Genomic DNA, 12,275 nt, shown 5'->3' on the forward strand with positions numbered 1-12,275 from the left:
ATACATATATCCCTGAAGGCAGCAGAACATGTGGATAAGGTGGTTAAAAAGGCATATGGGACACGGTGGCATAGTGGTTAGCACTGTTGCCTCACAGCGCCAGAGACCCGGGTTTGAATCCGGCCTCGGGTGACTGTCTGTGTGGAGTTTGCACATTCTCCCCGTGTTTGCGTGGGTTTCCTCCGGGTGCTCCGGTTTCCTCCCACAGTCCAAAGATGTGCGGGTTAGGTTGATTGGCTATGATAAAAAATTGACCCTTAGTGTTAGGGGGATTAAATACGTGGGGTTACGGGGATAGGGTGGGATATGTGTTGGTGTAGGGGTTACGGGGATCGGGTGGGATATGTGTCGGTGCAGGCTCGATGGGCTGAAATGGCCTCTACCTGCACTGTGGGGTTTCTGTGATTCTGTGATTAGCTGAGGCATAGAATATATGAGCAGGGAGGTTATGATGGAACTGTACAAAACGCTGGTTAGGCCACAGCTGGAATACTGTGTGCAGTTCTGGTCGCCACACTATAGGAAGGATGTGATTGCTTTGGAGAGGGTGCAGAGGAGATTCACCAGGATGTTACCTGGGCTGGAGCGCTTCAGCTATGAAGAAAGACTGGACAGGCTGGCGTTGTTTTCCTTGGAGCAGAGAAAGCTGAGGGGGGACCTGATTGAGGTGTACAAAATTATGAGGGGCATAGGTAGTGTAGATAGAAAGGAACTTTTTCCCTTAGTAGAGGGATCAATAACAAGGGGGCATAGATTCAAGGTAAGGGGCAGGAGGTTTAGAGGGGATTTGAGGAAGAACTTTTTCACCCAGAGGGTGGTTGGAATCTGGAGCTCACTGCCTGTAAGGTTGGTAGAGGCAGGAACCCTCACAACATTCAAGAAGCATTTCGATGAGCACTTGAAATGCCATAGCATACAAGGCTATGGGCCAAATGCTGGAAAATGGGATTAGATTAGACAGGGCTTGATGGCCGGCGCGGATGCGATGGGCTGAAGGGCCTCTTTCTGTGCTGTATAACTCTATGACTCTATGACTCTATACACACCTGGCAGGATTTTGATGCACTGTGAAACCCCATACACACCTGGCAGGATCCTGATGCAATACATGTACACTTGCCTCCATTCCATAACCCTGTGAATTGCAATAGAAACGTTACCTTTGTCACACAGACAATTACCACTAAAAAGCACTCCAGGGATTCCTCCTCCACAGTATTGTCACTAATTTGGTTAGCCCAATCTATATGTAGATTAAAGTCACCCATGATAACTGCTGTGCCCTTATTACACGCTTCTCTATTTTCTAATTTCAGATTCACAATGTTTTCAGTTTTACCCATTTCTTTCCCATTTGGCCTGTTTCTCTTCAGTAACATTCTGTGATTCAAAGATCTGCTTTCCTCTCAGTTCTATGATGATTAAATAATCTGAACTCATTCTGTGTTCAGAATTCCTCCTCCACAGTATTGTTACTAATTTGGTTAGCCCAATCTATATGTAAATTAAAGTCACCCATAATAACTGCTGTGCCCTTATTGCACGCTTCTCTATTTTCTAATTTCAGATTCACAATGTTTTCAGTTTTACCCATTTCTTTCCTATTTGGCCTGTTTCTCATCAGTAACATTCTGTGATTCTAAGATCTGATTTTCTGTTAGTTCTATGATGTTTAAATAATCTGAACTCATTCTGTGTCCCTCCTATTTTCACGATGTTCTTGTTGGAGCAATCATAATATGATAGAATTCTTCATTAAGATGGAGAGTGAAATAGTTGACTCAGAGACTAGGGTCCTGAATTTAAATAAAGGAGACTACGATGGTATGAGGGGCGAGTTGGGTAGGATTGATTGGGGAATGTCACTCAAATAGTTGACGGTGGATGGGCAATGGCAAACATTCAAAGATCGCATGCATGAACTGCAGAATTTGTTCATCCCAGTTTGGCATAAAAATAAAACAAAAAAGGGTGACTCAACCGTGGCTAACAATGAAATTAGGGATAGCATAAGATCCAAGGAGGGGACATATAAATTGGCCAAAAAATGCAGTAAACCTGAGGATTGGGAGCAGTTTAGGATCCAACAAAGGAGGACAAAGGGATTAATTAAGAGGGGGGTAATAGAGCATGAGTGTAAGCTTGCAGGGAACATAAAAACTGACTGTAAAAGCTTTTATAGATATGTGAAGAGAAAAAGTTTGGTGAAGTCAAGTGTAGGTCCCTTGCAGTCAGAATCAGGGGAATTTATAATGGGGAACAAAGAAATGGCTGACCAACTAAATACATACTTTGGTTATGTCTTCACAAAGGAGGACACAATTAACCTCCCAAAGATATTGGGGAACATAGGGTCTAATGAAAGGGAGGAACTGATAGAAATCAGAATTTGTAGGGAAATGGTGTTAGTGTAATTGATGGGATTGAGGGCCGATAAATCCCCAGGGCCTTATAATCTACATCCTAGGGTACTGAAGGAAGTGGCCCTAGAAATAGTCGATGAATTGCTGGTCATCTTCCAAAATTCGATAGACTCTGGAACAGTACCCATGGATAGGCGGGTAGTTAATGTTACCCCACTGTTCAAAAAGGGTGGTAGAGAGAAAATGAGGAATTACAGACCGCTAAGCCTGGCATCGGTAGTGGGGGAAATGCTAAAGTACATCATAAAGGATGTAATAGCAGAGCACTTGGAAAAAAGAGACCGGATCGGACAAAGTCAACATGGATTTACAAAAGGTAAATCATGGTTGACTAACCTACTGGAATTTTTTGAAGATGAAATTGTTAAAATAGATAAGGGAGAACCAGTGGATGTGGTGTATTTGGATTTTCAAAAGGCTTTTGATAAGGTTCCGCATAAGAGATTAGCGTGTAAAATTAAGGCACATGGGATTGGGGGCAAGGTATTTACTTGGATAGAGAACTGCTTGGCAGACAGAAAGCAAAGAGCTGGAATAAACGGCTCTTTTTCCAAATGGCAGGCAGTGACTAGTGGGGTAATGCAGGGATCGGTCCTTGGATCCCAGCTATTCACAATATATATTAATGATCTGGACAAGAGAACTAGATGTAATGTCTCCAAATTTGCAGACGACACAAAGCTGGGTGGGCGTGTGTGCTGTGAGGAGGATGCAGAGAAACTCCAGTATGATTTGTACAGGTTGGGTGATTGGAAAGAAGCATGGTAGATGCAATATAACGCGGATAAATTCGAGGTTATCCAATTTGGTGTCAAAAACAGGAAGGCAGATTATCATCTGAATGGCAGTAGATTGGGAGTAGGGGAAGTGCAACGACACCTGGGCGTCCTTGTGCACCAGTCGCTGAAAGTAAGCATGCAGGTGCAACAGGTGGTTAAGAAGACAAATGGTATGTTGGCCTTCGTAGTGAGAGGGTTTGAGTACAGGAACAAGGATGTCTTGCTGCAGTTGTACAGGTCCTTGGTGAGACCACATCTTGTGTATTGTGTGCAGTTTTGGTCGCCTTATCTGAGGAAGGATGTTCTTGCCATGGAAGGAGTTCAACGAAGATTAACCAGGCTGATACCTGGGATGGCAGGAATGACGTACGAGGAGAGATTGGGTCGATTGGGCTTGTACTCGCTGGAGATTAGAAGAATGAGAGGGGATCTCATTGAAACTTATAAAATTCTAACAGGACTAGACAGACTACATGCTGGAAGGATGTTCCCGATGGTCGGGAGTCCAGAACCAGGGGTCACAGTCTAAGGATAAGGTGTAAGCCATTTTTGGACAGAGATGAGGCAGAATTTCTTCACCCAGAGAGTGGTGAACCTGTGGAATTCTCTGCCAATGAAGGCAGTAGAGGCCAATTCATTAAATATATTCAAGAAGGAGTTGGATATATTTCTTAAGGCAAAAGGGATCAAGGGATGTTGAGAGAAGGCAGGAACAGTGGATGATCAGCCATGATCTCATTGAATTGCAGAGCATGCTCGAGGGGCCGACTGGTCTGCTCCTGCTCCTATCTTCTATAATTCTATGTTTCTATGAAATGATGATACCCAGCGGATCCATCAGTATCTGTACAGAGGACAGTGGAACGATTCGGGTATGACTCTTGTGTGGACTGAAAACAAAGTGATCAGTTTTAGTGGGGCTGGGAAACGGGGAGACCAGAGGCAACAGACAGGAGGTAAAGGGAAGGTCTTGAGTTGAATTGCTTAAAGTAAACTGAGCGATGACAATGAGTAAATGAGAGACATTTCAAGAACAAAATAAAAAGGTTAAAATGTATGAGATCCAAACAGGGAAACTAACCCAAATCACTGGCGGTTCAAAACCCGAGGCTGTGCTAGTAATTTCCTACTCCTGCATCACCGGGGGTCAATTCCAACTTCGGGGCAGAGATACAATGTGGGCGGTAGAACCTGTGGTGGAGCGTCACTCCCCGGGACAGCACTTTAGGAAATTACATTCAAGCAACCTATAATGTTTTGTCAGTTAAATTTAATGGGAGAGAACTAAATGGAAATGATAATTGGGCAGGGTGTATAATGGACGGTCGATCAGCTACCAGGTGCACAAGATGAAAATCTAGGCAACCGAGTCTAATCCCAACCTGCTCACTACCCATTACCGTTAATATCCTACCTAGCCTAATCACAACCTTCTGCTCACTACCCATTGCCGTTAATATCCCACCTAGTCTAATCCCAACCTCCTGCTCACTACACATTACCGTTAATATCCCACCTAATCTAATCCCAACCTCCTGCTCACTACCCATTACCGTTAATATCCCACCTAGTCTAATCCCAACCTCCTGCTCACTAGCCATTACCATTATTATCCAAACTAGTTTGATCCCAGCCTCCTGCTCAGTACCCATTATGGTTATTATCCCACATAGTTTAGTTCCAATCTTTTGTTCACTCTCCATACTCTATCTTTCCTTTTATCCGCGCAACAATAGAATTATCTATTGTAAAATAATGTTGACATACTCTCACAATATTTAATGGGAGTGAATTATGCTTTTTAACTACCTCGTGCATAAATAAATGTATCAAATTTCAACCGATTGCTCTGAATTGGCATAAACATTTGTCCTCTGGCCAATCAGTGGAAACTATCAGTAAAGATTTATTTGATCATAACTCTTCAGAATCTGAAGACTTGCAGCAACTTCTCATTTATTCTGCTCACCTCTAGCAGAACCTGCCCAAAGTTCTCAAATCCCTGTCTCTAACAGTATCTCCACATCCCAGGTAACATCCCAGTGAAACTGCTCAGCAGTTTTTACATTGATTTTCCTTCATTCCTATTATGGATTGATCCAAACTGCACAAAACAGAAAAAAATGTTCTGCCCTTGTGCTCTTGGTGTGGAAAGTCACTGCTCAGGGGAACCTAAGGAAATTGAGCTCATTCAGTCTGTAGTTTTCTGCCTGCTAACTTTAATGGATGGGTTTCAACTCCATTTTTGGTCAAGGAGAGCGTGACTAGGGGATGAAATATTGGAAGTTGAATATTTTTACATTCCTTCATTGTATAAAATCTTTTTGATAGATCCGGCCATTTATATAGTTTGAAATGTCCTCCAAATAAACATTGTGAAGATTGAAGCTTTTCATTCAAGCCCCACCACAAACACCATCTCGCCACTTTATGGCCCAGAAATTTGGGTCGGGGGCTTCTCGCTGGTGAAGCTCCCGACCTGCACTTACCTAGTGTGCTGGCCATTGAGCTGTGGGCCCACATGGGTTTCCGATCCTGGGCCTCGTCCAACTGCCGGCGCGCAGTTCTTGCCTATCCCAGGGGCGCAGTTAGTTCGATGCATCCCCTGGGATCACGTGATCCATGGAGCGCCAATGGTAGCAGGGAATGCTTCATTCATAAGTTTGAGAGGAATAGCTGTAGAACCTATAAATACTATAAGCACCAAAACATCAGTAAAACCTGAAATAAATTTAAACAAAACATCACATTTCTAAAATAAACTGTAAATTATATGAAATATCTATTTTAAACAATAACTTAAATTTTTGTAAAAAATTATTACATTTTCTACCGGGGCAAAAAATAAACTTACTTTTCTTTAAAGTATTTAAAAATAATAAACCTGTGGAAAAAATGTTTTAATTGTAATTATTTCACCACTTACCTTGTTAAAAGCAGGCCTTGTTAAAAGTGTAACTGCTGGAGACTTACCATCCCGTAACTACCTGTAAAGAAAACGTAAGTGCAATGCGCATGCGCTGCCTCTCCAGCGCTGATGTTCGACTTCTGAACGCCTTCTTACAGGGGAACAGAATTGTCAGTTTCCCATCCATGCACAGTGCATGCATGAAACCGGCACTTTCATTGGGAATACGCGTGAGTACCCCATGCATACTCACGCTTTGGGACCCGAATTTCTGGGCCAATATCCTCCCCCTGCCCGGCCACTCTCTGAGGCTGAACCTGATGGTTCTCACCACGCCATCTTATTTGCTCTTGAGGTGAGCTTCTGACTGCATCTCCTCACCATGACAAATAGAGCAGACTTCCATCTCCATAATATTACCCGCCTTCACTTCTATCTCAGCCCATCTGCTGCTGACATCCTCATCCGTGCCTTTGTTCCCTTTAAATTCGATTATTCCAATGCTCTCATGGCCGGTCTCCCTTCCTCCACCCACTGTAAACTTCAGCTCATCCAAAACTCTGCTGTCTTTACCCTGTCCCGCCCAGGGCCAACTGGGCTAATGCTCGAGATCTCAGTCACCTGTTCTGGCGACTGGTCCTCAAATGCCTCTAATTTAAAATTCCCAATCCCCTGTTCAAATCTTCTCATGGCCTCACCCTTCCCTATCTCTGTAACCTCCTGCAGGCCTACAGCAGTCCCACAATTCTAAAATTACCTGTTCCTCTAATTCTGGCCTCTTGCACAACCCACCACCACCACCTCGGCTTCACCAGTGTTGGCCAAGCATTCAGTTGCTGACGAAAGGTCATCGACCTGAAACTTTAACTCTGTTTCTCTCTCCACAGATGCTACCTGACCTGTTGAGTAATTCCAGCATTTTCTGTTAATATCTCATCATTTTGCTTTAGTTCCATCTCATTTAATTCCCATTAATGCCTTAAATCAAGTCTTTGCAGAATTTTCAGGTCATGTGCACGATGGATCAGTACACGGCCCAATGATTGTGATCTGTGCTCAAACCAACTGGGAGATCCCATCACAGTTCTGATCCTTTCCATCTCATTCTCGTTCTCAGTGTTTGTCTTTCACTCCGCTCCTCAATATATTCATTATCATACTTTACAGAAATTCACTGAGCTCAAGGAGCAGGGAAACCGGGCGGACAGTTCCAAACTTCTCCTAAACCTGGTGATGGAGAAAGGCACTCGGGCCCGAAGGGTGATGGGGAAATCCCTTGTGAAAAAGCGCCATGGAGTGTCAAAGCTGGAGAAAATACGGAAATAAATGCAGGAACTCAGTATGCTTCAATCAAGTTGAATTCAAATTCAGTATTAAACATTGCAGATTTTACTATAATATTACACAGATCTGATTTCATGAAAGCTAATTGATTTAAACAGGTCCTGATCCATTTGCTTACTTGAACGTCGCACGAGGTTTAGCCAAAGTACCAAGTCACCTGAAAGGTAAGTGAGGAAATGGAGATTTCAAACAGTTTATTTCATCCCTGAGAATCAGGATGTTTGACTGTCGTCTTTGTTTAGAGATTGTTAGAATCTGGGACTCAGAAGTTCAAAAGCTGCTGAAACAGAATAAAAGTTTATTTGGATATTCAACCTTAATCTTCTGCATCAATTGCAGTTACAATTCGCTCAGATTTCAGAATTATTTCTAAATTAGAAGATTTATATTACTCCAGTTAATCCAGGTGCGCATTGCTATCAGGTGTAAAGCCCCACACATAACTGGCAGGATCCTGATACACTGTGAAACCCCTTACACATTGGCAGAATCCCGATAAACTGTGAAAGCCCATACACACCTAGCAGGATCCCAATATACTGTGAAACCCCATACACACCTGGCAGGATCCCGCCATACTGAATCCCCATATACATTTGGCAGGATCCCGATACACTGTGAAATCCCATACACACCTGGCAGGATCCTGATACACTGTGAAACCCCCATATACAACTGGCAGGATCCTGATACACTGTGAAGCCCCATACACACCTGGCAGGATCCCGATAAACAGAGGAAGCCAATAGACACCTGGCAGGATCCCAACACTCTGTGAAACACCATACACACCTGGCAGGATCCTGATACACTGTGAAACCCCATAACACACCTGGCAGGATCCGGATACACTGTGAAACCCCATACACACCTGGCAGGATCCTGATGCACCGTGAAACCCCATACACACCTGGCAGGATCATGATACACAGTGAATCCCCATGCACACCTGGCAGGATCGTGAAACAGCTTCAAAGGAACGCTGACAACTACCCACAATGATTGGACCATCTTTAGAGCATGGATCTGCTGCCGTCGGGCGTCCTTTTCCAGTGCAGCGAAGCTCTTCAACCAGTCACATGGAAGGATCCTCACCTGAGACAAGCAGGTTGCAGACTAGGAAGTATAAAATAGGAAATATAAATTACATTTATATCATGTAGAGAAAATGAAATAAAGATTGGGAAATATATATGGGATTAAGGGAGAGAGATAAAAGAGACAAACAGAAAAAGTAAATATACTATATACATTTTAAAATCTGCAACATAAATTTTCTTCTGAGGGAATGAAACTCCACACATTTATAAATTTTTCAGTGCCAGCGAGATTGCTCAGCAGTTATTATCACTTATTAGGCCTTTTAAAAACCCACTTAATCCTGAATGCCCCAGCCCAAAATCTTTCTGCGTCTTTCGTATGGAACTACTGGGTAAGTAGCCCAATTTTACGCCATTGCAGTGATTTCAATGCCGACTATCAGCGAGGACTGCAACAGCACCTCTTGTGGAAGAGCAGGATATCGCTGACAGCAATTCTGGATTTCCACCTTTAACTGCTCATGTGTGGACACAAGAAGTTGCTGTCAATTTTACCCAGTAATAACGGCGAGCGCTGAAAGTCTCCCCATTATTATTACAGCAAACCCGGCCCAATGTTCAGGCTGACTCGAAGGCTATTGTCTAGCTTCCCAATTGCAGTGAAAGAGCGAAGATTATTCTACTCAAAGAATAGTCCTTTAAATCACGAGTCTTTTTAGACCCAAATAATGACTAACTGAATGATATGTTGGCTCCCAAACCTGCAGTATAAGATACTAAGACCAAAATTAAACAACGGAGTATAATTAATGGTAGAACATTTCAAACGAACTGTAAATGGTTTCTGCTCTAAAATTACACTGAGTGAAGTGGGCTCTAGTTCTATTTCTGTTTCTAATCGGTGATATGACAGAGCATTGTTATAAACACATTCAATTAACCTATGTGTGAAACTGCTGAAAAATTAGTTGCAATTTCTGAAACACAATGTAACAGGAGAATGATTAGCTGCAGAAAATGGCTATTTGGCCCAAAATAAGCCTGTCTCTGTTATAGAGGTGACGCACTTACCCCTCCTCTCCGTGTATCTACACAAAGACGTTCAGTTGCCCCTACCCCATCTAACGTGGACCCATTACTGTCCTTCCCTGGTAACTGGTACACCCGATCTATTACCCTATTGGGGACAAAAAAACCCTGATTTAGCTTCTTACTTCTGACTTTCAATTCACTCCATTATTAATTATTTTGCTAATTGTGAGCCTCTTTCCTGCATTAATTTTGTGAATTCGATTAAAACATTTGAATTCCGAAGTCTCCTGACCAACAAACACATCAAACCCAGTAACACTGCTCACAGCGTAAACTCTGAATACCTTAAATCATCTTTCTCAGTGTGCACAATACACCGGATAACTTGCAGAAATCAGGAAACAATAGCAATTTACCTCCTGTCTATTCACAGTCTGTCCCTCTCTCAGTCACAGAATATCCCAGATAACCTGACCAAACCCTGAGACATTTGCAGTGAACATTCTGTTAAGGAAGGGAAAGATTTTGGGTAGTAATTCCTGAACTCAGCGCCCTGGCAGCTGAAGCACAGCCTGCAATGATGGAACAATGTAGATCTGGTATGCGAAATGGGCATGAATTGGAGGAGCACAGTTATCTCGGAGGATTGTGTCGCTGGACGAGGTTACAGAGATAACGAGGGGGCTAGGAAATGGAGGGATTCGAAAATAAGAATGGGAATTTATAAATCGGGATGCTACCTGACCGGGAGCCAATGTAGCACATGGGCAACGGGTAACCAGGACTGATGTAAATTCGGATATGGGAAGCAGAGTTTTAAATGAGCTTGCTTATGGATGGTGTAAGGTGGAAGGCCAGCCAAGAAACCATTGGAATAGTCGAGTCCGGAAGTAACGAGGAGCATGGCTGAGGGCTGCAGCAGCGGATGAGCTGATGCAAGGATGGAGGCGGCCGATATGGCAGAGGTGGAAACAGGCAGACTTCGTGATGGAGAGGCTATGGGGTCGGATGGTTCAATAGAATGCCGAGTGGAATGCCTGGCCATTCAGCCTGTCCCACTCGCAATTCACACAATGCCACAAATAACCTGCCAAGGTCTGATACAATAACAGTGGCACACTTGACCATTCACTGTCTGTCCCTCTCACAATTCACACAATACCTCAGATAACCTGCCCACGATCTGATACAATATCAGTGGGACACTTGACCATTCACTGTCTGTCCCTCTCTACAATTTGCACAATTCCCCAGAAAACCTGCCCACAGTCTGATACAATAACAGTGGGACACCTGACCATTCACAGTCTGTCCCATTCACAATTCACACTATACCCCAGATAATCAGCCCACGGTCTGATACCGTAACAGTGGGACACTTGACCATTCACAGTCTGTCAATATCCCACTGAAATCCTATGCCCTATTCCCAGTCGATATTAGAATCAAGTGAGGATTTGAAACATTTCTCAGCCACTGAGTTTTAATTTCTACACGGATCTCTATCAAAACTGACAAATAAATCTTGTGTTATTTTACTGAATAGCAAAATGGTATTGAAAAGTTGTTTTTATGTCAATACAATTAACATTGAGAACCACTTTCTGTCTGTTCTAATAGCAGATGTTCAACAGAAACACAAGGAAACACTCCGGGTACAAACTGAAACATTGAGAGTGAACACTATCCTAATAAAGGAGAAGGTTAAGATTTTCCAGCTGGTTGACCGATACGTTGAGCTAATGGTCATTTCGACTGTTCGAGATCGGACACTTGTAGAACATGAACTGCTGGCAAGAGGCCGAGATTATGAAGAGTGGAGAGAGAAACATCTATGGAGAGAGGTGGAAAAAGTCCGAACTGATCAATTGATCCAGAGCAGTTTTTCCCAGAGAAAATCCAAATCTGGGAGTTCAGCAGTAGTGAGCATAGTCCCGGGGATTGGAAAAACAACAATGGTACAAAAGATTGTTTATGACATGGTCACTGGGAAAATATACCCACACTTTCAATTTGTTTTCAGTTTCAAACTCCGGGATTTGAACGCTATTAACTGTAGAATAAACCTGACGAGTCTGATACAGGATCTGTATCCTTACTTTGGGAATATTCTGGGAGAGCTCTGGAAGAACCCAGAGGAATTGCTATTTATATTCGATGGTTTGGATGATTTCAAGAACGGGATCTATTTTGCTGAAAATCGGAGAAATACAGAACCTCAGCACATGTGCACAGATCCCGAAGACTGGTGTGAAGTGTCTGACATTGTCTACAGATTAATACAGCACAAGCTGCTCCCAGGATGTCCAGTGCTAGTGACCAGCCGCTCCACTGCATTACATTTATTTGAAAAGGCTGAGGTCAGTGTCTGGGCTGAAATCCTGGGATTTGTTGATGAAGAATGGAAGGAATATTTCAACCAGTTTTTTGAAGATCAGACGCTGGCAGCAGCTGTTTTCAAACTACTGGAGGAGAACGAGATCCTGTACACCATGTGCTAGAACCCTTCCTTCAGTCTGGCACTGGGCCCATTCTTTATAAAAAGAAACAGGAAACAGGAGCGAGTTCCAAAGACCATCACCCAACTATATTCCTACTATATTTACAACATGCTCAAAAACCATGGTGGAGAGATTGAAAGCCCCCGTGATGTGTTACTGAAGCTTGGTGAGATGGCCTTCACAGGAGTCTCCGAGAAGCAAATTGTGTTTAGAAATGGAGATTTGATCAAGTACAATCTGCAACCTTT

The 12,275-nt window shown here is 43.2% G+C and overlaps 1 protein-coding gene across 1 annotated transcript in view; it reads left to right on the plus strand.

The window, feature by feature from the left end:
* LOC147092769 (NACHT, LRR and PYD domains-containing protein 3-like) overlaps positions 1-12,027 on the plus strand; it is a 235,955-nt gene extending 223,928 nt beyond the window's left edge. The window contains exon 5 of the mRNA XM_085975680.1: positions 11,150-12,027. Within this exon, the coding sequence (XP_085831806.1) occupies positions 11,150-12,027 (878 nt within the window). The remainder of the gene's footprint in view (positions 1-11,149) is intronic.
* The last annotated feature ends 248 nt before the right edge of the window (positions 12,028-12,275 follow it).

This window comes from Somniosus microcephalus, unplaced genomic scaffold, assembly GCF_052327205.1.
Source record: "Somniosus microcephalus isolate GS21.2 unplaced genomic scaffold, FLI_Smic_1.0 unresolved_chr2, whole genome shotgun sequence".
Classification (NCBI taxonomy): domain Eukaryota; kingdom Metazoa; phylum Chordata; class Chondrichthyes; order Squaliformes; family Somniosidae; genus Somniosus; species Somniosus microcephalus.